General features: G+C 42.1%; 1 protein-coding gene across 6 annotated transcripts in view; it reads right to left on the reverse strand.

Moving 5' to 3' along the window:
• Nucleotides 1-292: 292 nt before the first annotated feature.
• Nucleotides 293-23,451, reverse strand: part of TTLL5 (tubulin tyrosine ligase like 5) — a 147,243-nt gene continuing 124,084 nt past the window's right edge. For all 6 annotated transcript variants that reach the window (XM_082318434.1, XM_082318432.1, XM_082318433.1 and 3 more), the window contains 4 exons: nucleotides 20,846-21,066; nucleotides 13,574-13,659; nucleotides 4,791-4,827; nucleotides 293-4,704 (listed from right to left, as the gene is read on the reverse strand). In XM_082318434.1, the coding sequence (XP_082174560.1) occupies nucleotides 4,695-4,704; nucleotides 4,791-4,827; nucleotides 13,574-13,659; nucleotides 20,846-21,066 (354 nt within the window). In that variant the 3' untranslated portion in view covers nucleotides 293-4,694. The remainder of the gene's footprint in view (nucleotides 4,705-4,790; nucleotides 4,828-13,573; nucleotides 13,660-20,845; nucleotides 21,067-23,451) is intronic.

A 23,451-nucleotide genomic window follows, 5' to 3' on the forward strand; every position in this document is an offset into this window, starting at 1 on the left:
CTGCTTGATTTTTAGTTTTAATATTTAATATCCCCTAACAGATTACTTTTTCATGGATTTGTCTACTCGTCGTTTCAAACCACATACGCTTTTTTGTATCCACAACATCTTGTGACAAGAAGTTCCATAGGTCACTTACATACTGTGAAAAAAAACCACATACACCCCCCCCCTTTTTTTTTTCCTTTGAACTTGATATCTGTTAGTTTCATTTGATGCTCCTACTTCTTCTAGACTGTGAACAATTACTCCCTTTTCACCTTCTCCCTTACACACCTCCTTGCCCACCTCTTCCAATTAACCACCTTCAGCATGAAGAGAACTATGAATGTTAAGTTTTATGGTCTTGGTGTAACCAATCTCAAGGACTGTTTGACTGACCTGATTCTATAAAGATAAAATAAGGTCCTCCTGATGTTTGGCATAAACAAGGATGTCTTAGCTCTAGAAACAGGAGGTTCTAGAAGGAAGAAAAGGAGGTCAAATCCCAGGTTTAAGTGAAGCTCAGAAGCTTCTTTTGGAAGAAACTCATGACAGATCCACAGGAATAATGTGTCCAGAAAGGAAATAGCATAAAGAGGATCAATCAGCTAGTTAGTTACTGCAACCAAAAAAATCCAACTATTTAAACATCAGCAAATAAACCATCCAGATTCAAACAGTGAGCCCAGGATTATGTATGCAGCAAATGTAGGACTGACTGAGGAAGAAAGTCCTTGGCAGTTTGATCAAGTAAACCTTAACAAAAATAAGTCAGGAGCCAGACTACTTTTGTTTCCAACAAATAATCCAAAATGATTGGAACTGTTGTATTAGTACAAAGTACAGGCCTGAAAGAATGCAAGCTGAGAATCCAGTCTGTTCTGTAAACTCATCTTAAGTTGATGATCTCCTTCACAGGTAAAGAGGAGGAATGGTCCAGCACTGCCAGCCATTCAACTCCATGCACACAGAGACTATCCATATTCTGGTATGAGGAAGAGGCACAGCATTGAGATTCCTACTAGTAAACAAAGGTCTTGATACCAAAACCTCCTGCCACAGTGTGGAACCAGTATCAGATATATGTATGTTGACTTTCCAGGCATCATAGTGAGGAGCATTTCCAACAAACCATGATTGTCCAAAAGCATATCTAGTCTTGAGAATGGAAATTTCAGTATGTCTCGTTGGCATCCAAGACTCAGTGGTCCATCTAGTGTCACAACATGATCTCCCACTGATGGCATTCACACAACTTGTGAGGCTGTTTTAAAGCCAAAATGAACCATGTAAAAGTGAACTTAATACTTCATGTACTGAGTACAAGTCAGCTGCTTCTGGAGAGGAGAGAATCTAATATCCCCCCCTTAATATTTATGTTGTGGCATGCTCATCACCTAAACACAGCACAAAATGCTTGTATGAACTCTGCATTACCTCAGCCTCCAGGACTCTGATGTGCACCTTACTCCTTTCAAGACTAACAAGCCTGATTCTCTGTCATTGGAACAGGCTCCTTAACTTAGAAGTGATGCAAACATCACAGAGTAGGAGAGAAGAGGACCCCTTGGCTACGTTATCCCGTCTCACTACGGAAGTAGATGCTGAACGATCGTTGGGGCTTTCTATTGGTAATTTTCTTTTCTCACAGTAAACAAAGGCACTTTTGATGAAACTTGTTGATGAGTACAGGGAAATAAATGTCATAAAAGCAGAGGCAAACTAATCCCCGCTTGAGGAGCACATATATAATTGTACTCCCCTTATGTGCAACTATTATAAATTCAAAATGGTTAGCTGTTCTTCTTTCCTCCCTTGCACTAGAAAACACTTCCTGTAAAATGCCTTCTCTCCAAGACGTGTGGGATACAGTTCTCTGCCTCCCCACTGAATCTCTTAACTGAAGCACTCTCTGAGAGGTTTTTGAAAAGGGACAGACATGGAGGTAGCAGAGCTGCAAAGAGACAAAATACATATGTTATCCTTCAGTACACAGTATCCACCATGCACAAAAACATACATGGACTCCAGGCTGAGGGGTACAGGGAGACAGAAAAAGTAAGAGGCTGGAATCACAGGATTTGTTCCTGATTCTCTATTGCACATGCTCCTAAGGTAACAGCATTTGTGCTCAGAGCTGGGATCAGCAGATGCCCAAGGCAAAGGAATACTGCTATTTCCCTTGATGCTCTGGCTGCCCTAACATATCCTGAGGCTGAACAGAAGTTCAAGGTCTAGGTGTTTGGCTTGAGGTAAAGGACCAGTCTTGATATCCCCAGGGTATTTTTATTTTTTTGGAAGCAGAAGAAAGATTTTCCAGGGACAAAGGATACAAGACTTCACTGCTCGTGAAGCTGACAAAATTCATCCCTTTGAAATGAGGGTCTTAGACTGCAATGTCCATTTCTCTGAATATTTCAAAAATCTTAGAGAGAAGATGTCTGATATACTGCTACTAAGTCTTCACAGTTATAGATGTGATGTTGGCTACATCTAACACGCAATGCAAAGAAGTTCAGAAAACATGCTGACTGAGTACAAATCATTATCCCAAAATGAGTGTGTGGGAGACTGGCAAAGCTGACAAAACAATTAACCTATGTTCATAATAAGTCAGCACTAATTGGTAATTTGCCAGACAAAGATATAAGAAAGCTGTTTCTGCCAATGACCCTCTGAAGACAATCACTTTTCCTGGGCTAACTGTGCATTTAAATCTCTGTCCTCCAAACCTCTCTCTAGTTTTCAGCAGTGGCTGTGACAACCTGAATGAAGAAACTAGAGCAAAAACAGAGGTGAGAGTTCCACAAAGATGTATACCCTATAGCTACTCAATCCTGCTCATGAAACCCCGTGGAATAAGGATAACTCAGATCCCCTGGGAGGAAGAAAGGAATGGAATTCATTATTTACTGAAGCTAAATCTTACAGGGAAATAGGCCCTCCAACAGTTCTGGAACAGAGCCGGAGGCTATAGCTAATACGATGAGTAGCAGAGTAGGCTATGAGAAGACAGACCCAAGGTCTTGAAGCCCACAGCTGCTGAGGATGTGCAGAAGTTTGAAGTAAGAACTTCTGCAACTAAATTTTCACTAATCACGAGCTGACAACTTGATGCACCAGTAGAAACATCTATCTCGGAGATCCATGGGTGGAATTCAATGATTACAGACATAAGTGACATGGTGTGAAAGTAACTTCACGAGGTTTTACAAATCTCTTGGTCACTGATGATATGTGATGGCGGCAAAGGCAGCAGACAAATGCTGTGGAGATTCTTGAAGAACACAGCTGAAAAATGCAGAGAAAGCGAACAGGATCACGACTGTCTAGGAAATGAAAGGTAAGCCAATGAAGTAAGAAAGGGAACACCTACATCAGAGAACTGCATTTTGGACAAATGAAGTATTCAATGTCTGTCATATGCGTGAGTGGAACAGAAATAGAAAAATGCATGTTCTGTCCTATGAATTCATGCCTGGATCAAGCGATAGTGAAACTAATGGGGTACGAACAGAATTATTTCATCTTCTCACAATTTATCTGGTCTTGAATGACAGAGAATATGCACAATCCAAGAGTGAACATAAACACAATCATTTCAAGAGAAAACACTTTCCCCCTCTGACACTGTCTCTTCTGTCGGCCATTTGGCTTGATCATTATCTACTTGCCAACACATGCGAATGATCTCTTAACACTGACTATACAGGCTAGAAATGACAGGGGAGCTGTGGAATAAGAAAACAGATCAAACAGGCTATTAGAATCCAGTCTCTGAGGGCTCTGATACACACAATAGGAGATTTTGTACCCTTTGAGAATTACAACCACCTGCTGTTTGACAAGGCAGAAGTTGCAAAATACTGAGTTTTCCTTTAACCTGGCACCAACAGAGAGCCAGAGCTGAAGCTGCTTCCTGTTCATTTTAAGGATGGGTGGATCTTCTCTCCAATACATTTTCCAGCTGCTGATGTTGTTTTCTAACACAAGCAAATTAATTTTCATAGCATTAGGCAAATTTTAACTGGAGTGCTTCACCAAGCCACTATCGCAACTGATAGGAGCCACCTGGGCCTTAGGGTTCAAGCTTGGGTCTGAAAACATCAGCCAATTTAAAAAGTTTATAAAGCCTAAACAAACATAAACCAAAATACAAAAATAAGCCACACAGAACATAAGCATCCAACAGTGAAACATAAAGACAGATTTAAAATCCTGTCCAATATAATGACAGCAAATATTTTGGGGGTGTGAATTAGCAACTGAAATTATAACCAAAACAAAAAAATGAAATTACTTTATTCAAACTCATCATTTCTATGGCTCTGTGCCAAAATTCAAGATGGCAACCAACACGGATGTCTCCAGTCCTATGTTCTAGTATTTTTCTCTGCTGATGGTTGCCATGTGATGACAGCAGAGAATCTTGGCTGTTACCAGACTAGGACAGACTGAAATGGCTGAGCAAATGAGACTTTATGTTCAAACTTGGACCTTAGGAAGAACAATACAGACAGCTGGAGGACCTCTGTCTTATACAAAGATCTCACAGTTAGTGATCAGGAAGAGGTGGGAGGAGGGGACCGCAAGACTCAGCAGCAGAAGCTCTCAGAGGCAATCATTCACCTCAGCTTGCAGGTGTATCATCAGCTTCCACAGATGTTCTGGTACTGTCCTCGGTGGGGTGTACTCTCACCAGGGCCTCCTCTTCACTCTTTCCTGGGTGTTATGGGAGTGTGGTGGTATGAAGTCACTGCTGCTTTTTCCTTTGCCCCATACTTGAAGCAACACCCTGGATTCCTCACCTGGTCTTCAGTGTTAGTCCTTCTCTGCGAGCAGAGGCTGGAAAAAAAACACAGCAAAGATTTTAAGTAATCACGGTGGAATGTTTTGTGGGAAAAATTGCTGTGCTGCTCTGCAAATCTCAGCCATCATGTGGATCTCCCTATCACACAACCTCTCTCTACAGTAAGAGATCACAGATGAGAATGACAACTTAATAAGCTACTGTGTGAAAAAGTGCTGTTGGTATTCCTCTCAAGCTCCAGAATACCTTCTTCACTCTTTGACTCATCTGAGTCATCTCTTCACATGCTCCTCCAGCAGCTCTAAATCCTTCTCCCATATCAGTATGCTTTGTCTCTTTCTTTGTGTCTTTTACTCATTCACTTGCATGGGAGTTGTCGTGGTTTAACCCCAGCTGGCAACTAAGCACTACACAGCCACTCGCTCACTCCCCCCACCCCAGTGGGATAGGGGAGAGAATTGGAAGGGTGAAAGTCAGAAAACTTGTGGGTTGAGATAAGAACAGTTCAATAATTCAAGTAAAATGAAATAGAACAGTAGTAGTAATAATAATAATATAATAATACAATAGTAATATACAAAGCAAGTGATACACGATACAATTGCTCACCACCTGCTGACGGATGCCCAGCATGTCCCCAAGCAGCGATCACTGCCCCTGGCAAACTCCCCCCAGTTTATATACTGAGCATGATGTCATACGGTATGGAATAGCCCCTTGGCCAGTCTGGGTCAGCTGCCCTGGCTGTGCCCCCTCCCAGCTTCTCGTGCACCGGGCAGAGCATGGGAAGCTAAAAAGTCCTTGACTGGTGTAAGCACTACTTAGCAACAACTAAAACATCAGTGTGTTATCAACATTATTCTCATACTAAATCCAAAACACAGCACTATACCAGCTACTAGGAAGAAAAAAAAATCAACTCTATCCCAGCTGGGGAAACCAGGACAGGAGTCTACTTCCCCACTCCAAAAGGTGCTGAGGACCTTGGTGCAACAGAGATGGGGTTGTGAAAAGGTTGATCTTTAAAAGAAACAAAATGGGGATACAGAAAAAAATGTTTCTTCCCATTACTAGAGAGGTAGATATTAATTCTTCATACTGTGACATTTTCCTACTTAGGCATGTTATAGGAAAAAGTCAATGTCATCTTCACTTCTTTCACTTAAAAATCCTTAGACAATCCTTTAAAAACAAAAAATCCAAAACAGTTAGATATGTACCAAGTTTATATTGGACAGTTTGCATTTTACAGCTAATCTAGTAGGTAAAGCTTGTCCTGTGTATCCTGTAAATGTGAGTGACATTTGTTGAGAAGTGTTTATTAAAAATATTGCTATATTTTAAAAAATACACTCTCCTTGAAAGGCCAGCATAGAGCCAAACATCACACAGCACCGAGGATCTGGAAAGATGTTTAGAAAGCAGGATTGCCAGCTGTGTCACTGCACAGAAAGTTTGGAACCTAAATTAGAAACCAAACTGTCAACCATGTGTATTAAGATAGGCTACCAGTCCAGAAACCCATCCCTTGGCAATATGCTGAAATTAAAGAAACAAAGGCACATGAGAAAGGCAGCCAACTCCATCCTCATCTTCCTGTTTTGAAGAGACTTTTGAGCCTTCCTTTCCCTACAGAAATGCACAGTACAGTTTGTCTTTTCTCACCAACTGAATTAAAATCACTTTGTGTGAGTTCCTCTTGTATGGCTGCCTTGAGGACTCAACACAGAGAGGGGCATTCCTGTGTCTACAAGTAAATATGTAGGTTCCTACCCTAAGTGCAGCTCATGGCCAATTCAATCATTTCATAAATATTAATGATAAAACTTCATAGAATTATATACATTTCAAAGCTACTGGTGAGCATTCCACCTCCTTCTGGTTGAGTAGGCTGAGGTTCTGGTTGAGTAAGGGGGACAAAAAAACCTCATTCCTGACAGCAGCCAACATTAAGGATTGATTCTCCCTAGCGATAAGAGTCATTGCAGTGAGTCACCACATACAACAGACTAAATCTCTTCTATTCTCTGCCTGCCAGGAGGTGTTAAAGTATCTGCCTGTATGTCTGTCCACATGTTTACATACTATTATGTCATCCATGACTGCACCTCAAAAACTTTAACACTTTTGCACTTAGAACACCTACATAGGGGGAAGAAAAGGATTACCTCCATTTTACAGATATGATTCTGAGTCACAAGGAAATCACAGGAGTTGTGTAAAGTCATTTATGGGATACCCGCACACTAAAATTCAGTGCCATATAGACTTTCCCAGCACAAACGCACACAGCCTTGGTCAGACATGAGCACCTAATCTACTCTGCTTCCAAGCTGCGGGATTGAGACAGAGCAGAGCACCAGGCTAGATGACCATATTGGGTCAGGGACCTATGCTAACATTTTTTAGAGCTAGTTTGGCCTGTTTCATCATACCCACAGCAAGTCTGTGGCAGAACTGAGAAGCATGGTGAAGCCTTCTGAATCTAGTGTTGAAAACAGGAACTTCCTTTCTCCCTGAAAAGCTCTGATAATCCTAGAAATTAAGATTTTTTTTTATCCCAGAGCAGAGGGAATTTCTAATCCTAGAGTGATGCCCAGCATTCTCTTGATAATATATAGTGCAACTAAGAAAGGCAATAAATAGATGGGGTTTATTTATATCCATGGATGACTGACACTAGCAAGCCAGGACAGCTGACAACAGAAGGCCAGTCTTCCCTCCCCCATCTTTTGGGCACAATTTCAAGTTGGCTTGCTGGACCAGGCAGGCAAGGGAAAGCAGCAGTTCCAAGTCATGAAAATTGACTTGGGGGGTGTGTGGGGTGTGACACAAACAATACACACAACTGTATTTAAGTGAACTGTCCCTGCACGAAAAGAGCAGCAAGCAGCCTCATTAACAAGTGGAGAAATAGCAGTGGAAGCCAGCATGAGCCTTCCTGCTCCCCATGCTACAGAGAAGACATTGGGTGGGCTCCTCACCCTGACTAATGCCCTTCTGCACTTGACAGCCTTCATTCTGATTTCTCTTATTCAGCTCCCTACTCCCTGGTTTGTTGTGGCTCTCTCTTCTCTGGCTCTTCTTCCCTACATTTCATTTCATAGCTTCAGACACTCCTTTTACCCTGTTCACACACATTTTGGCTTCTATTTTTAGTCTCAGTAAAATAATACCAGATTAAAACAAAATCCAATTTGGATGGGCAAAGTCATCCTCTCTATAGGTAGCTTAATGCCAAAGGGCCAGATGTGAGACAGAAGTAGCCAAGATATTATATAACCTCTCCCCAGTCTTTGCACACCTGATCTTGAATGACATTTCCAACACAGCAAGGAAATACAGGCAGTGCGCCATCACCTAACTACTGAGAACAAGCAATGCTCAGCCTCCAGTCAGGCAAAAATGCCAACTGCCTGAAGTCATTACTTATCCTGCTTTGGAGTTTTCTTTGAGTCTGTCAGAAGTGAAGGTTCCTAAAATTCAAGCTGGGTTCTAGTTCTTAAACAGGGATGCCAATTTCTAGAGACTGTCCTTTCCTTTTTCTCCTGCTTTCCCAGTGGTCCTGAGACTTGGAATGTCCTTTCAGTGGCATGAGACCAGTAGCAGCAGGAAAAAGCTCCTTCCCTTCATAAAAGAAAGGCAAAAGGTTGACTAAAGGTGTCAGGAGGCAGGCTGCTCTCACAAGTTAAGGAATAAATGTCATTTCTGATGATTAGAAGTGAATGCTGGCCCTCAGCTCTAGCTGAGAGGCGATGGCTGAGTTGGACATTATCTTCTTAACATCATCTGAGAAGGGCCTGGAATGCTGGTTTTGGCAGCGCTTTACACTCTACTGGGATTTAATGAGACTTACACAGTTTTCGGATAACTGGATAAACTCGAACATAGTCATGCCCTGTTGATAATTTGTATCTATTTTAAAGGTGTTGGTTAGACACAACAATATTTGCTTATTGCTAATCGTAAGGTAATGGTTCCCTGCTCCTTCAGAGAGTCCCAAGAAATGGGGTAAGGAGAAGGTCTTTCTTTACCCTTCTCCTCTCCCTTCTGGTCCATCTGGTACTACAGGCTTGTCTGTCATTATCTGACCTGGGACAGATGCAACAACTCTAGCAGGGAGAGAAAATATCTTTTCCCCCTTCCTGTTTGCCCTCTTTATGAAGCTGTGGAAGTCAGCAGGGGAGAGAGAGGGAGAGAAGATCCAGGATGTTTTCGTGATGCATAAAAGAAGAATAGCTTTAGGAAGATAATTCTAAAAACAAATGTGAAACCAAATATCCTCCATTGCAACCGATTGTTTTGCCCTCCCAAAAAGGGAGGCACAATAGTAGGATTCACCTCAAGCTCCACTGCTTTCCAAAATATGATAAAATGGACTAATTCCATTTCTCAATAATCCCTTCTCTGCACAGAGACGGCACTACAGAGAGAGATGCTGACAGAATGTTATTACTGCTGTTGACAAAGGCTGTGTGCAGGGTGAGAGGCTGCACTGGAAAAGTTTGATGCAACATGCTGGGTATCACGCTGCTGTTCCCTTTCAGTGACCCACCCAGAGCTTCTCAGCCAGACAGGTGGTTCTGGAAGGATTTATGTGGAAGAGCTCATCATTACTCCATTCCTGGACTAGGATAAGTAATGAGGTGACATCAAAAGTTGCTCTTTTGTGTCATAAGGTATCTTGAGCCTGAGTACCCAAAGTAGTCTGAGGTAGAGGTTACTCGAGGTGCCCGTTTGAAGGTCACCTTTCAAAGTCAAGACCACTTGTGCAGTCAGTCACAGCAATAAGAGAGAACCAGAAGGGTGGCAAATGAAGACTGGAATTAACAGGATTAGTAGGAGGGAGGAGGCGTACCAGCAATGTGCTGTGCAGAAACCTGAGTGATTTCTTTTCCCAGCTGCTCCTGATGAAGGATTTGGACAGTGTGGTGAGACCAGCTGAAATCATAGCCAAGGTTCCTCTTGGGAATGTGGTAACAACATAAAAATAAATACATTGGTGTTCAACAGTCTACTGCCTTCCAAGGCTGCAAGGGAGCCTGGCAGAAGCTGAGGAAGCATGGACAAGGCTGGGCAGCTGGGAATTCCACCCTACTGTAGCAAATGGCTGGGAGTCTGACACAGGGCATGCACAGTGGCAACAGTACATATCCCATCCCATCCCCACCCTTTATGCTCCAAGAGAGCTGAGACACAAAGGCTGATATAAGAATCTCCAAATCCCAGGCATTTTCTTTGTTTAGATCTGGCAAACAATACAAAGTGATTGTATGTGTCTTGTTTAAATGCCTGTTGTGTTTACTTCCTTTTTTTTTTTTTCTTTTGCTGGTGCGGGACCATTTTGAAGCTTGTACTTTTGCATACTTGCCAAAAGAATCTCTTCTTTTCTTTCCTTAAGCTTATCTAAAAGAGGCTGCATTTCAGGAATAGTGTTAATTCAAGCAGTGGGTAGACAACAGCTAGTCACAGCTTAGCACCTCCAACATTAACTTTAATTTCAGGTCTCCAATAACAAGATATACATGACCTTCTTATGAAGGACCATACAATAATCTTGGATATAAAAAACTTTAGAAATACACAGCATACCTGTAGATTTCCTGTAAAGTGAAAAAAATCTGGAGCGTGCTAGATGCAGAGAAGAGTAAGTGCAAAAGTGCTCCTTACTATCGCTAGCTTGCAGGCAGGCTCCATTCATTGCTCTATACCAGACCACACTGCTTGCACATTTATCTTATTTGGATGGCGTTCAGACACTGCTCTCCACCTTAGCCTAAAGAAGGAAATCACTAGAAAACTAAGAACAGCAGCCTGTCTTCTACATGGATTAGATCCAAATCAGCTTATTAATCCCCATATTCTTCAACTAGTCTCTTGGCAGTTCAGGATCCAGTTTTAAGCCCTTACAGATGATGATACACTTTATTTCAGAGTTGCATACCTTCAGGACTTAGCATTCATGCAGATATGGGGGCCAGGTGAATGTCCAAAGTAAACAGACAGCTGTGCATCATCCTGCAACTAAGCTCAGATACAGACCTGGGAATCACAGGGAATAAAATCAATACCACCTAGCTCAAGAAGTTTCCTCCCTAGCTTCAGATTGAGTTTTGACATTCACCTTCTGTATGAAGTATTCTCAAGAGATACTTTAAAGCAGACTAGGTAGAGATCTGAGACTTCACATGAATTAGCGGTCTTCACTGCTGTCAAACTCAGATAGCATATTACTAACTTTTACCTCCCCTAATCAGTAACTCTAATGCTTTTTTCTTCTCCCAGCGCACATAGTGGAAAAGCCATGTGGACACTAGTAATATAAACATTAGCACAATAAAACTGCATCACTGTTGATCAGTCTGAGTATAAAAGGTGAAAGTCCTGTCAAGTCTGGAGCCAGACATCAGTCTTGCCCAGTTTTAATCACGATTCATATTCATTTGTAATTATATAGGTTATTAGCACATTATGTTTTTGCCATAGCAAAACAGAACCCCAGAGGCATTCTGTCTTCTGAAGCTTTTAAAATAAAAATTTCACAAACTCTGAAGAAGCTGGCAGCAAACGAAAGAGAGAAGCATAAAGACAGAAGACAAATTTCACTCATAGGTGCTGATACCTTTACAAATCAAACCAAACTAAATAAAATCAGCTGGGGCCGGTTATCACCTCATGCATCCACTCCACAACTGCACTGAGGGGTTAACTATACTTTCAGATTGTTCCTGTCTCCAGGCTCTTGCAGACAAGAGTTCAGTTCAGGAACAGAGAAGTTGTCTGGAACTATGCCGTTATATTTTCATGAAGCGCCCTTCATCCTCTATTCTCTCTAAAACCTGCTTTGTTAGTGTTTTCAAAAAGGAAGTATAATAAATATAATAAATTTCTAACTATGAGGTCTTCCACGTAGCTACAGAACTTGCTTGATGTTTCTTGCCAGTTGTTCAAAAGCTGAATTCTAGTGGGAAAATGACACCTTTTTTACCTAGAACTTCACTTTCTTGAGAAGAAGAATTCATCATGCACTATTCACCTAATGCCACTAGAGAGGAACAGAAAATAAAACAGCAAAATGTGGCAACATGTCTCCATACACCTTACATTATTAATATACACAGTAAAAAAAATGAACAGCCTGTAGGTTCCTTCCTTCATCATCTGCACTCACCATATCAAACACAGCCTCATAAAGACAACCTGGAACTGAACAACCCATCATACTACTTAGCTTAGCTGCTACTCAGCACATATATTCTGAAGAAGACTTGGAAAAGATAATTGATTTCTTAGTTCATAATCACCCTGTTTCACTAATACTAATTGAATTGCTAAATTCCATGAAGCAGGAAACAATCATTGTAATGCTGTGGGACCCTCAAAGTAACACAAAATAAAAAAAGCAATGTGATAATGGCTGTATTTTCAGAATGACTGACAACCCACTAGTGGCTGGGTGTTCAATTTCAGTGAAAAATCAGGTCAGAAGCATTTTGAACGCTCCCTAGAGGTAGTAATTATTAGTATTTCTTTAATAGAATAAATCCTGTTAAGCTTTCAGGAACTTTGATAGGAAACTGTCTGTTCAGACACTACAAGTAACCCCCAAATGACAGCTTGCAGATTTAGCTTCCTATGTGTAGATACTCATGAGAATCTCTGCCTTCTTTCTCATTACACCAGTGGCACAGAGCTCACACACAACTTCTGCGTCTCCATGAAATGAGTATGAGGCCATAGGGATGACAAGCCGCCACACTTTCATTGTAGTTGAAAAAACTAGAGTTTTTGGCAGGTGGTAAAGCATGGGAGACAGTTTGGAACTGTATTAATAAGTGCATTAGCTTAATGTTTGTGCTAGAGGATCAGCAATAAAATCACTGACATTAATAATGGAAATGCCATCTTTAAGCTTCAGAGCTAAATATCCAAGAGATGAATTGGGTAGTTCACCCCTATGCAAACTTTTCTTTCAGCCTGTGAAAACAGAGATCACTGCATTAGTGATACTCAAGTCATGTTTTCAGGGTTTTCACACCAAAACAAAAGGCCAGAAACATAATTTTTTAAAGCACTCGACCATAATTTGTCCATATATTCCATTACAGCACCATCACAAAGTACTGTGGGCCATGGGTAATATGGGTTCATCAAGGCTACACTCTACCTGCTAATAGGTCTGCATCAATGAAAAATGGATTAGGTCCTCATTTACCAAGACCTTAACAGCAGATAAGGCTGTTTGAATTAATTAGCCACTAGGGAATGATGAAGATTTGATTCTATAAGTCTCAGTGATTTTCCTTTGGGAACTTTCACTTCTACTGATTGACTTCACTATGCAGCTGATTCACAAGTCTCAGCTATGTCTTTCTGAACTAAGGGGCTTTTCTACAAGACCAAAGAAAAATGTAAAGAATGTCCTGGCCCTTTATTACAGGCCAAGCTTAAACAACAGAGCATCTTTGAGCCAAAGCCTAAAGCAAAGAGCAACCATTTTAGCCAATTTTTTTTTCCCAGCTACATTTTTAGGCATCTTCCTCTTCCAACTCTATGAAATTCAGCCTTTGCTCCCTTCTGTTTAGTCTTTTTAATCCCAGGAGGAATACATTCCCTGCACAGCTGAACCCAGACTGTTACCTAGGAACCACGACATGCAGGGTAGGCAGCTGTGTTTCTTCTTCTTGCTGAGAAAGTTTTTTCCCTACGAGTTCTTGAGAAAGATGAAAGCATCCTAGCATGCCCACCCCCGCTTTCCTGGTCTTCGGCACTGGCACTCACCTGTGGAATTTGCCCCTGGCTCAGAGGATGCAGCACTGTGAAGGCTGTTCTGGAATCCATTCAGTTGCCTTTCAGTGGAGGTCACCCTAACAGGTAAAAGCATCAAATTAGACAGAGATAAGAAGGGATATACCAAGGAAAAATAACAGTGTCAAACAAAAAATTGAGAATTCTCCTAGTTTACACAATCTCACTGGGATTGTAGCTATGAAGCTGTGCCTGAACATGGTATGAAAAAGGCAGTAACAGCAACCAACTCCAAAAAGGCAGAGCAAGGCAGATGAACGCTCAAGCCACCAACAAGACTTTGATGTGCCTAGAACTCTTAATTGTCCCACGTGCCTTGGAAGCTGATTCTGGAGGATAAAGGAGATAGTACACGGTATTGGACCACCAAAGCACAACTCAACTAGTAATGCTGTGGTCACCTTATTCCAGTGATTTGAAGTACAATGATTAAGCAACCCTAGAACAGAAATGCACATGCTGGCAAAAAAATGCTACATTCAAAAGTTGAGTCTTTGCATCTTGTCTCAGCAGAGACAGCTCATTTAGGCAGGATTTCTCACTTGTCTTGGAAACTGAGACCCACAGGATGCATTGAATTTCCAGTAGTCCAGTGCCAGTCCTCAAGCAGATAATTTATGCAAATCCTCCTGCATTTATCTCAGCATTTGAGTTACAGCAAAACTATATTCTGTGGAGTACAACTGCACTTCCTTTAGCTGTTATAAAGATTCATTACCAAACTGAGACCATGCCCTCCTACATAAAAAATGGTTCTACTCACAAGGCGAGGTCAAGCTATACAGCTGCAATGATCTTTTCTGTCCTTAAAATCTATACAATTGATCCATCTGTTCCTGGTTTGTCCCCTCCTCCCTTATCCCTCCTTGCCTTTCTTCCTTCCTGCCCAACTCTATTCTGATCACTCTAGACTTCTGCGTGTACACTCCTGTCTCTCTGCCAGAGTCCTTCTCCTTCACTCATTCAGCTTTGCAGTCTTACACAGTTACTGTAAGCTCTTCCCCAGAAGAGCACTGTAATCTCCCATCCCCATGTGATGTCCTGATGACTAACAGACCCAGGCACACGTGTGCAGTTTCTATAGTTTTGTCTGAAACCTTTTTCTTTCAGATTTCAAAGTCAGCAAGTTGCCAGTAATCCAGGTGCTCCTGGCAGCTAAAAGGCCAGTGAGGGACTCCTGTATTTTATCTCAGTCAGATTTTAGTGAAATAAATTGGAGTCCATACAGGAAAGGAGAGGGATGCAGATATGACATTTGCAAAACACAACCCCTTACTTCAGTCAGCCATAATTTGAAATGCTATTGTCAAATGAGGTGCCTGTTTCTATGTTTATTGTCTCTTGGAGAGAATTTTGGATCTGTACTTATGGTTTCTTTTGCTGCTGATACTGTATGGTTCTTCTGGGAGCTGAGAATCCAGATGGATCTTTATGCTTCTTTACATAGAGACTCCATCCTCATAATAAGCTTGTCCACTTTGTTAACACAGCACAACTGACAGCCAAATTCAGCTCACCCTTCTGTAGGTAGAATGCAAGACTAGTGGTTGAAATTGTCATCAAGAATGCCAGCAAGTACAACAACAACAACAACCCAAAACAGGAAAGAGTCACACTTCCACCTTAAAGTGCGGTTTATGTTTAGAGAATCTCCTTCTCTCTACAGACTTGCCTTTCTTTTCTGCCTACCCACAGTATACCTCGATTCTTGCAGTTTCAACTGTCGCCTCCACACAGCTCATTCTCAGATCTGCTTCTGGGTCACTGATCTCCCTCCACACTAAGCTCACCCCTCAAGTTCTCTCTGCTGTCCTGATGGAAGCTCCAGTGCCAGAACATATTCACTGCTTAAACTGAGTTAATTCCTTCCCACTTTCTTCCTCCTTGGGTTGGCTGAAGCCCTACTGCCTTTTCTCAGTCTCCTGCTTTTAATGTCTGTGTTGTTTTTGCTTCCACTTTTCCAGTGCAATCCACTGTTATGTTCTCCATTTCTTCTTCTTCAGTACTAACAAAAACACTGTCCCCACTGTCCCCTCCACTTAAATATCTGTCATTGCCCTTTTCTATCTCTTATACAGCTAACCCCTCCTTGAAACTGATACTGACTTCCTTCATTTAGGCAATAAACCAGCCCTAAGCTGCCCAGCCTTGGACTGCAAATTTGGAGGATGCTCTTGTTCCACAGGTGACAAAGAAATACTTTCTTGACTAAATTTTGAACACCTCTGTTTTAACAACCTATTCCTGGGATGCTATGAACGCATCTAATGGTCCGGGGGGACAGAACTGACACTAACAAATTCACATCACAAAAAGCACAGGTTTGACAAGAGGACAGCAACAGATGTGAAGACGCAGAGCCAGGGATGCTTGTTCCTCTTTGTTGCTCTTGGACAGGGTATCTCCGCATATGTATCTGTGTGTACGATCTGAGGCTAGCCAAGGGCTAAGAGCTACAGGCCTAGTGAGCCCAGCTGTGTCAGGGTGTTAAATCAAGGCATGTCTCTCAGATGCACTGCTTTTGCTGCCAAAAATATCTAAGGGTCAGGCAGCCTGATTAACCCAGATGCTCAGGAGCTAAAAAAACAAGCGTGCTGCAGTACAGCAGTAGCAAAAAAGTGAAAGAGGTTCCAGTAACAGTTACATGCTTGCTTTCCTGCTGCCTGTCCTCTTTTCAATGGGCATTCAGTTTGTACATGTGATGCACCCGGCTCACTTAAGACACTTCACGCATGCCTACGAATAAGCACATGTGGGCGAGACAGGATACAAACCAGAATCACAGTGTTTTACAGGGCTCACTCTGTGGCCATCATTTGACTTTTGGCACATTTGCCAGGCTTGGCCAGCCTGTCCTAGAACAGCTGACTACTGCCGTATCCAACTGCAGTCAGGTCTCCACCCTGCCGTGGGATGGATTTCCTGAACCCTGGAGAAACGCATCACCTCTACCCTATTTCTGTACTAGTTACAATAGAGCAGGACTTTGGTTCTTCTGCTACTGGCACCATGCAAAGCAAATATACAAAAGAAGAACAAGGTAAAAAGATTTTGTGCTATGGTGTTGGGACTTCAAGGGAATATTTGTTTTGAAAGGCTTCCTGAATAGAGTTGTTGGGAATGACATTTACAGAGAAGTTCAGTACAAGAAATTATGCCATTTTGATCAGCATCCCCAATGGTTTGTGACATTGCAGTCTATTGCTGGTAAACTCAGTGATCTTCTTGGGCTCTCTCTCTCCCTGATAACATCTTGAACTATATGCTCCTTTCCTCTACCTGGCATTTCCTCTCTTTATATACAGTGGTCTAACATTGACAGCTGAATTTTTCTGAGATCTTTTCTTTGACTGGTAGTTCTGTTCAAGGCCTTGCTCTACTTGATGCTGTCATAGTTAGAGAGCAGGTTTCTGAAAAGTTACTACAGGAATGATAGCGCAGAAATTTGTATTTATTGTGACTTATTCCTAAAAGATCTTCTGTGTACCACCTGTACCAGTTCAGTCTGAGTTCTGACAGTTGAGCTAATATATTTTTCTACTTTGCATGCTGTCATCTGTAACGTGAAGATTTGATACACCAAATGCTGCTTCCAGGGACATGTGCTTCATTCCACGGCTTACAAATACTGTATCTGTGACCTCTGTCTCAAAACATTGCTCTCGGCTATCAGCAGGTCTCTTCATGGTTCACAGACCTGCCAATAGTAGTGGCAACATGAGCAGTGGAAAGGACCCAGTCTGACTATTAGAAAGAAAGAAGAGCTTGTTGTGTTAGCTGTTCAAAAACTATCTTTCTCCTTGTGATAGGAATCCATTTAATCAAAACTATGGAGCCCCATGAGACCATTTTACAGGGCTACATGTCAGCATAGAGCTACATATTAAACCATTTCTCCCAGTTAGTCTTTTTCCACACCTTAATATGGGCCCCAGTTTTCCACTCTGTTAGCTTAAGCAAGGAGTCTGCTTTGGACACAATCCATTATAAAGTCAACCTACCACCTTTTACAAGTTGAGAGACTGAGAAAACAAGAGAGGCCAGGAATTGAAAAGACAAGACTGAATTGTCTGGCTGTTCCATTACTTTTTTCCTTTATGTTTTAACCAGGAAAGTGTCCAAGTTACTAGATAGTTTTTGAATTAGTCAGTAGTGTTCATCTTTAGCATCTCATTCTGTTTGTAGTTGAGTTTTCTACTTCTTATTCTTTTCTTCCTCTTCTGGAAGCCACGTGTGCTGGCTGGGAGAGAATTGATAATGCATGCAAGGAAGAGATAGGTCAAAGAGACAAAGCTGATTTTAGTTTGTCTTCACAGTCCAGTCTCTGGAGAAATTCTACAAACAACTTTAAAAAGATGATCTTAATAAAGATGTTAAACAAAAGCCAGGCGTGCAAGAGCAGACAGAGAAATAAGGTCTGGCTTACTGAACTATATGAAAAAAAGAGAGACATGAGAGCTTTAACAACAGAATGGGATTAGTTTCAGTGAGTCTTGTAGAAATAATATATAGCACTGAGATCTTCTTTAAGGAAAGAGATCAGGAAAACAGCCAACAAGTATTAGGGGGTCAGAGTGGGCAGCAAATCAAAAATGACCTGACAGAGCAATGAAGCAGCCAAAAAGCCAAAATAAGATTAGATGTTATAGAGTGGGATATTTACCGTGTCATAACCTAAGGACATGGTAGTCCCACACTGGAAGAGTACAATTCTGGGTGCCACAATGCAAGCACAAACTGAAGAAAATACAGTAAATTCAAGACCATTAAGGACTTGGCAGGTGGAACTACTATCTGAGGTTAACAAAACCTCAACAAGTCTAAGCAACATTAGGAAACTCCAAGAAGTAGAAGGATATTCAAAAGATGGAAAGTATTTGCAAGGGAAAGTGTTTAGGGTGGTTCAGGAAGGAGAAACAAGGTACAACAGAATGAAACAAAGGAAAAACTCAGATTGCACATCAGGAGAAACTTTCTGATAATAAGGTTGTCTAGATTCTTAAACAGTCTTCTATAGCATATGGTGGGGTTTCTGCCACTGGAGTTTTTTGAAAGCAGACTACACACAGTGTCCTGGAATAAATTGTACATTACATTTGTACCAGGGACTGTAAAGAGCAGGCTGGAGCATGCAAGACATCTTTGTCTTCTCTAATCTATGTTCCTTTGACACAGAGGCTTCTCTCCATTCACTCTCCTCTGTCGATGCATCTCTGGTCTTTTCCTGACAACAATGAATGGATTAAATTAGACTGAGACATTGCAGTTTTTAAATGATCAGCTCTCAGTATGCTGGAAATATAGCTGGGCACTGCTGTTTTCCATGTAAGTGAAAAAATGTTACTGCAAGATCCCATGAATGGCAAGAATGGGTTTGGAGCTTTGTGCTGGAGACTGAAAGGCAACTTGGAAAGTATTTCCGGAGTGGCTCCTTGCAGCCTTCAATACTTGGATTAGTTTTCTGAAATTCTGAAGGAATCTTTTGCTTTTTTCCCCCCTTCTGTGCATTTTTGGTGCTGAACTTTTTCCGGTTTTCCCACACTCCTGCCCGTCACAGAGCAGAAACCACAAAAATGCAGCAAAGTAAAGTCTGTCCAAGGAGCTGCAATTCCATCTCACAAGGATAAACACTTCCTCTGCCAAGAAGTGAACACAGCACACCGGCATCTTCAAATACACATCCCTGCTGCCCAGCAGAGAAACCCACTGACATAGCCTGTCACCTGTACTAACATGAGCTACCCAACATAAAAGAAATCAGAGAGCAAACCCACCAGCATGTACCTGCCAGACCTGATGCTCACATATGCATTTGCTGAGTTGACAAAGTCTACTAACATCTTGTTTTCTTTTTAAATAGTTTTGGGGGATTAATTCAGTATGCTATCTCTTAAGATAGCAAGAGTACAGGCAGGAAATACACAAGCTTCCCCAAAGCAGTTCTGTCCAAGCTCCCTAAATAAGCCTTGCAGTTCCAGATTTGATCCACGCACACTGACAGTACCGTAGCATCTTCATAAGGTGTCTTTCATGAGTAATCTTTTACTAAAACTTCTCTCTTTAAACAGGAAGGGAACACAGAATCAGGAAACCTCACAGGAACCTGCTCTGAAAGCTTTACAACTCTTCTGGCTGTAGAGTAAGTTTAAGGGAGGAAGTTATGAGTGCAATTTTTGCCCTTCAGTATTCAGGCATGAAACAAGTCTGAGGATATATGAGGAAAGACCTGATGAAGGATTTAGTCTAAAGCAGTTCTGTCATTTAAGAGGAGATAAACAGAGAGCTGAGGAAGCTACCAAGAAAGGTAAAGGATAAGAAGAAAACCAAAAAGTCTCACTCACATTCTCTCATAATGCACAAAAGAGAAGACACACCAAGAAATGGAAAGGAAGGAAACTTACAATCAGTAAGCAACATTTCGTGGTGAATTTTTTTTTGTTTTTAAAGATAACACATGCCAAATCCATCTACCTTAGTATGGCAAGCACTATATAACTGAAAGCTTAGTAAAAGTTAAAAGAAGGATTTCTACAAATAATGAGGAAAGCTATCATTACATTAGGCACAATACTAACACTTTAAATGAAATAAACACTTGTGCTTGAAGGCATAAGTCAATCATTGTGTGTTAAATTTATGGGGACACTTGGCTCAAGGGCAGATTAGCTTGGTAAGGATATTGTTGGTTGTTTTTTTTTTTTGGCAGCCTCTTCTGACCCACCAGATTCTAGCCCCCATCAAAGATTAAACATGGAGGGAGTGACTCAAGTGCCTAAACATAGATGTCTAAGTACCATACTTGGTACTTTCAAGTTATTTGAGATATCTGCATGGGCTTGGCAGATACAACACAAGATCTACAGAAGATTTGTGCTCATCAGGAGCAGCAGCTGGAGGTCAGGTGGAATAGCCCTGGGCATCTAAAATGTCACTAGCAACCTGTATTTAGGTAACTGAATCCCACCCTGGATCAGATACTTCTCTGATTCAATCTGGCAGTTCTAATGTCCTTACGTTTGTATGATGTTACAGTCTTACCTGCCTTACCATTATGAAACACGAAACTGCAACACAGTGCACATGTATTTCAGTACACACAGCTCAGGTTATTCTGAGATTTATCTTGGACAGCATAGCCAAAAAGATCTATATCAGAGTTGCATGTAGACAGGTTCTTCTCTGATATGCCTTCTTGGGGGAACCAGTGCCAACTCCCTGTTGTGGATGGGAAGAGATAAAACTTACTTGGAAATCCTCTGGGCTGCAGCCTTTCTGACCACTGCCTGCCTGTGGTTTGCTGGAGGCTTTGGAACCAGCTGAGAAGGCGTACTCTGGGATGGCATCACTTTGTGCAAACTGGCTGCCTTCTGGATACTAGAAGTGGCACTTGATGTCTTGCAGGCATCAGAGCCAGCTGGCATAGATACATGGCTGGTGCTGGATTGTGAGTAATTGGCAAAGAGAGCCTGGTTAAAAAAAAAAAAAAAAAAAGAAAAGAAAAATACCACAGTAATTGGTGATTACCTCTCTGAATATTGCTGAGAGATCTGATGGAGGTGGGTGACATTTTTGTGAAGGATAATATCTGCCTGGTGAAGGCAACCCCAGGGCTCCAGGGACAGTCTCACACATAAGAAGAATAGTTAAGTGGTCAAGTCAGTGAAGTGGTTTTTAGAGCTGAATTTTATACCCTTGGAAGCTGGGACTAATTTCTAGGAAGGCAGACAAGCTCATTACTGCCACAGAATTATACTATTCTGGATTAAAAAATAAGAGGTCCTATCCTCAATCTAATCTTGCAGTGGGCTCCCATCCACAAAGAAGTAAAGCTTTTATTGCTTTGACTTTCTGCATTTATCTTGCTCAATTATTCTTTGTGTGGGAGGTAGGATTTGAGAAAAAGGTTATGGGGAAGATGTTACAGTTCCAGTTCTTCACTGTCATGCTGTAGGTGCTTGGAATAACAGAAAGGCTCTAGGGTACCTTCTCTGAAAAAGGGACTTTAGGTCAGCAGCTGACAAAAAGGAAATCCCCAGTAATACCAGGGAACAGAAAATAGTTCTTTTCCTATAGCAGGTGGGAGAGTAAGTATGTTGGATACTTGTCACAGGGAACAAAAGAATCTGCATGTTATGAGCCACTGGAGAACTGAGCAGTGGACTGGCAAAGCAGGGAGTGGGGAATGGCTCCCTACAGGAGCTCTGCAAACTGCTCAACTCTTTTCAGAAAGAAGCAACCTGCTGGGAGTTCTGCCTTGTCTTTCCTCGAAGTCAGTCAGATTCCCAGGGCAAAGAGGCAATACCGTAACCGGTAGTTTGGCAGCTAGAGGTCAGTGATAGGAGATGAGGGGAATAGCTGAGCACTCGCCAGTCACCTCAGTGTGACCCTGGGAGCAGTGCCCTTCACTGCGTCTGTCCTCTGGTGAAAAACACACAAAGCCACAGCGAGTGGGCTCCAGGCTCCAGAGAAAACCACAGTCTGAGGGCTGGCTGAGTCTCAGCACACAGACAGGAAAAGCCCCTCTCCCCCGCAATTCTCTGGCAAATGGCAGGGCAGTGGTGTGTGGGAAGGCGTTTCTGACAGGCAGAGCTCTAGGGAGAAAAGGAAGTGCAGGAGCCAAAACAGGCCTGTTTCCTAACTCAAGCTCACTGACAAGATGCCTTTGAGCTCCCAATCCTTCTTAACCTCTCCCTTCCCTGAAGCTCTACCTTGATCGCGGCTTTCAGATTTTGAATAAGTAGCTGGTACAAGTGCAGAAGTCTGGAAAATAGCAGTCACACCCCACCTCCCCCCAGCAAAACAAACTAAAATGGAACTTAGTTTAGTCTCTTGCATCTTTGAGTCTGACACATCATGGGGTTGGAATGGAGACCCTCAAGTCACCGCACCCCCTTCTTATTCAGGGGTGACATTTCATTGTGTTCTGTTTGATATTATGCATATTTCCTGTAAGTTGTTGTTCTTGTTATTAAAATCACTAAGATCCTGGAGTCCAAAAAGCATACAGTCTTAACCCCTTCCCTGTGTTAACATGCATTGGCAAGGAGGTCCATGACTCTGAAGAAACAGCAAGCATGGATGCTTTAACAAAGTCTGATCAGCAAAAGCTGGGCTGAGACCTGCCTAAAGAAACGTCATGGATGTTTTTCTTGGGGGTAATGGACTTCCAAAAAGGCCTTTGTCTCCATGCTGTGCTGAGATTCTGGCTGCCTTCCAGTCAAGGATGGGGAGACTGGAAGCTGACACGGACCACGGCTTCTGGATTCAGCTACAAAGCATGCTGCCCTGCTGTGAACTCCACGGGGACAGGACAGGAAACCAGGAGAAGCTACTGTGCAAATAAAGAGGGCAGCTGGGGAGAGCAGAGCCTGACCACACAAAGGAAGGGTTGCGAAGAGATTTCAGCACGTCCAAAAAGTAGGAGACAGACCTCATCACTCAGGATTCTGAAGGCTCGGGGTCTAGGGAGAGCAGAAGACTAGACAAACCCTGACAGAGGCAGTCCTGAAGCAGGTAGCACCCTGCAACTATTGCTGCTGCAAGTAAAAAAAAACCTTGAACCACACTTGCCAGGCTCTCAGATTTAACTTGATGTTGAAGAGACATTTGCTTCCCTCACAAGTTCTTAGGGCTACAAATCTGAAAAATACTTAGAACACTATAAGACTTTTTAGCTAAAAATCATGTAAAGCATTAGTGAGTTAATTCTCTTGCATAATTCTCTGGGGAGGTAGGACAGCACTAACCCTGTCTTGCACATGAAGAACGTTAGCACTGACAGAGGTGATTTTCCCTAAGCCACAGACTGAAGCAATATGAAAAGCTAGGTTGAGAGATCAGAGAAGATCCTG

Source organism: Platalea leucorodia, assembly GCF_965183815.1.
Source record: "Platalea leucorodia genome assembly, chromosome: 7".
NCBI lineage: Eukaryota > Metazoa > Chordata > Aves > Pelecaniformes > Threskiornithidae > Platalea > Platalea leucorodia.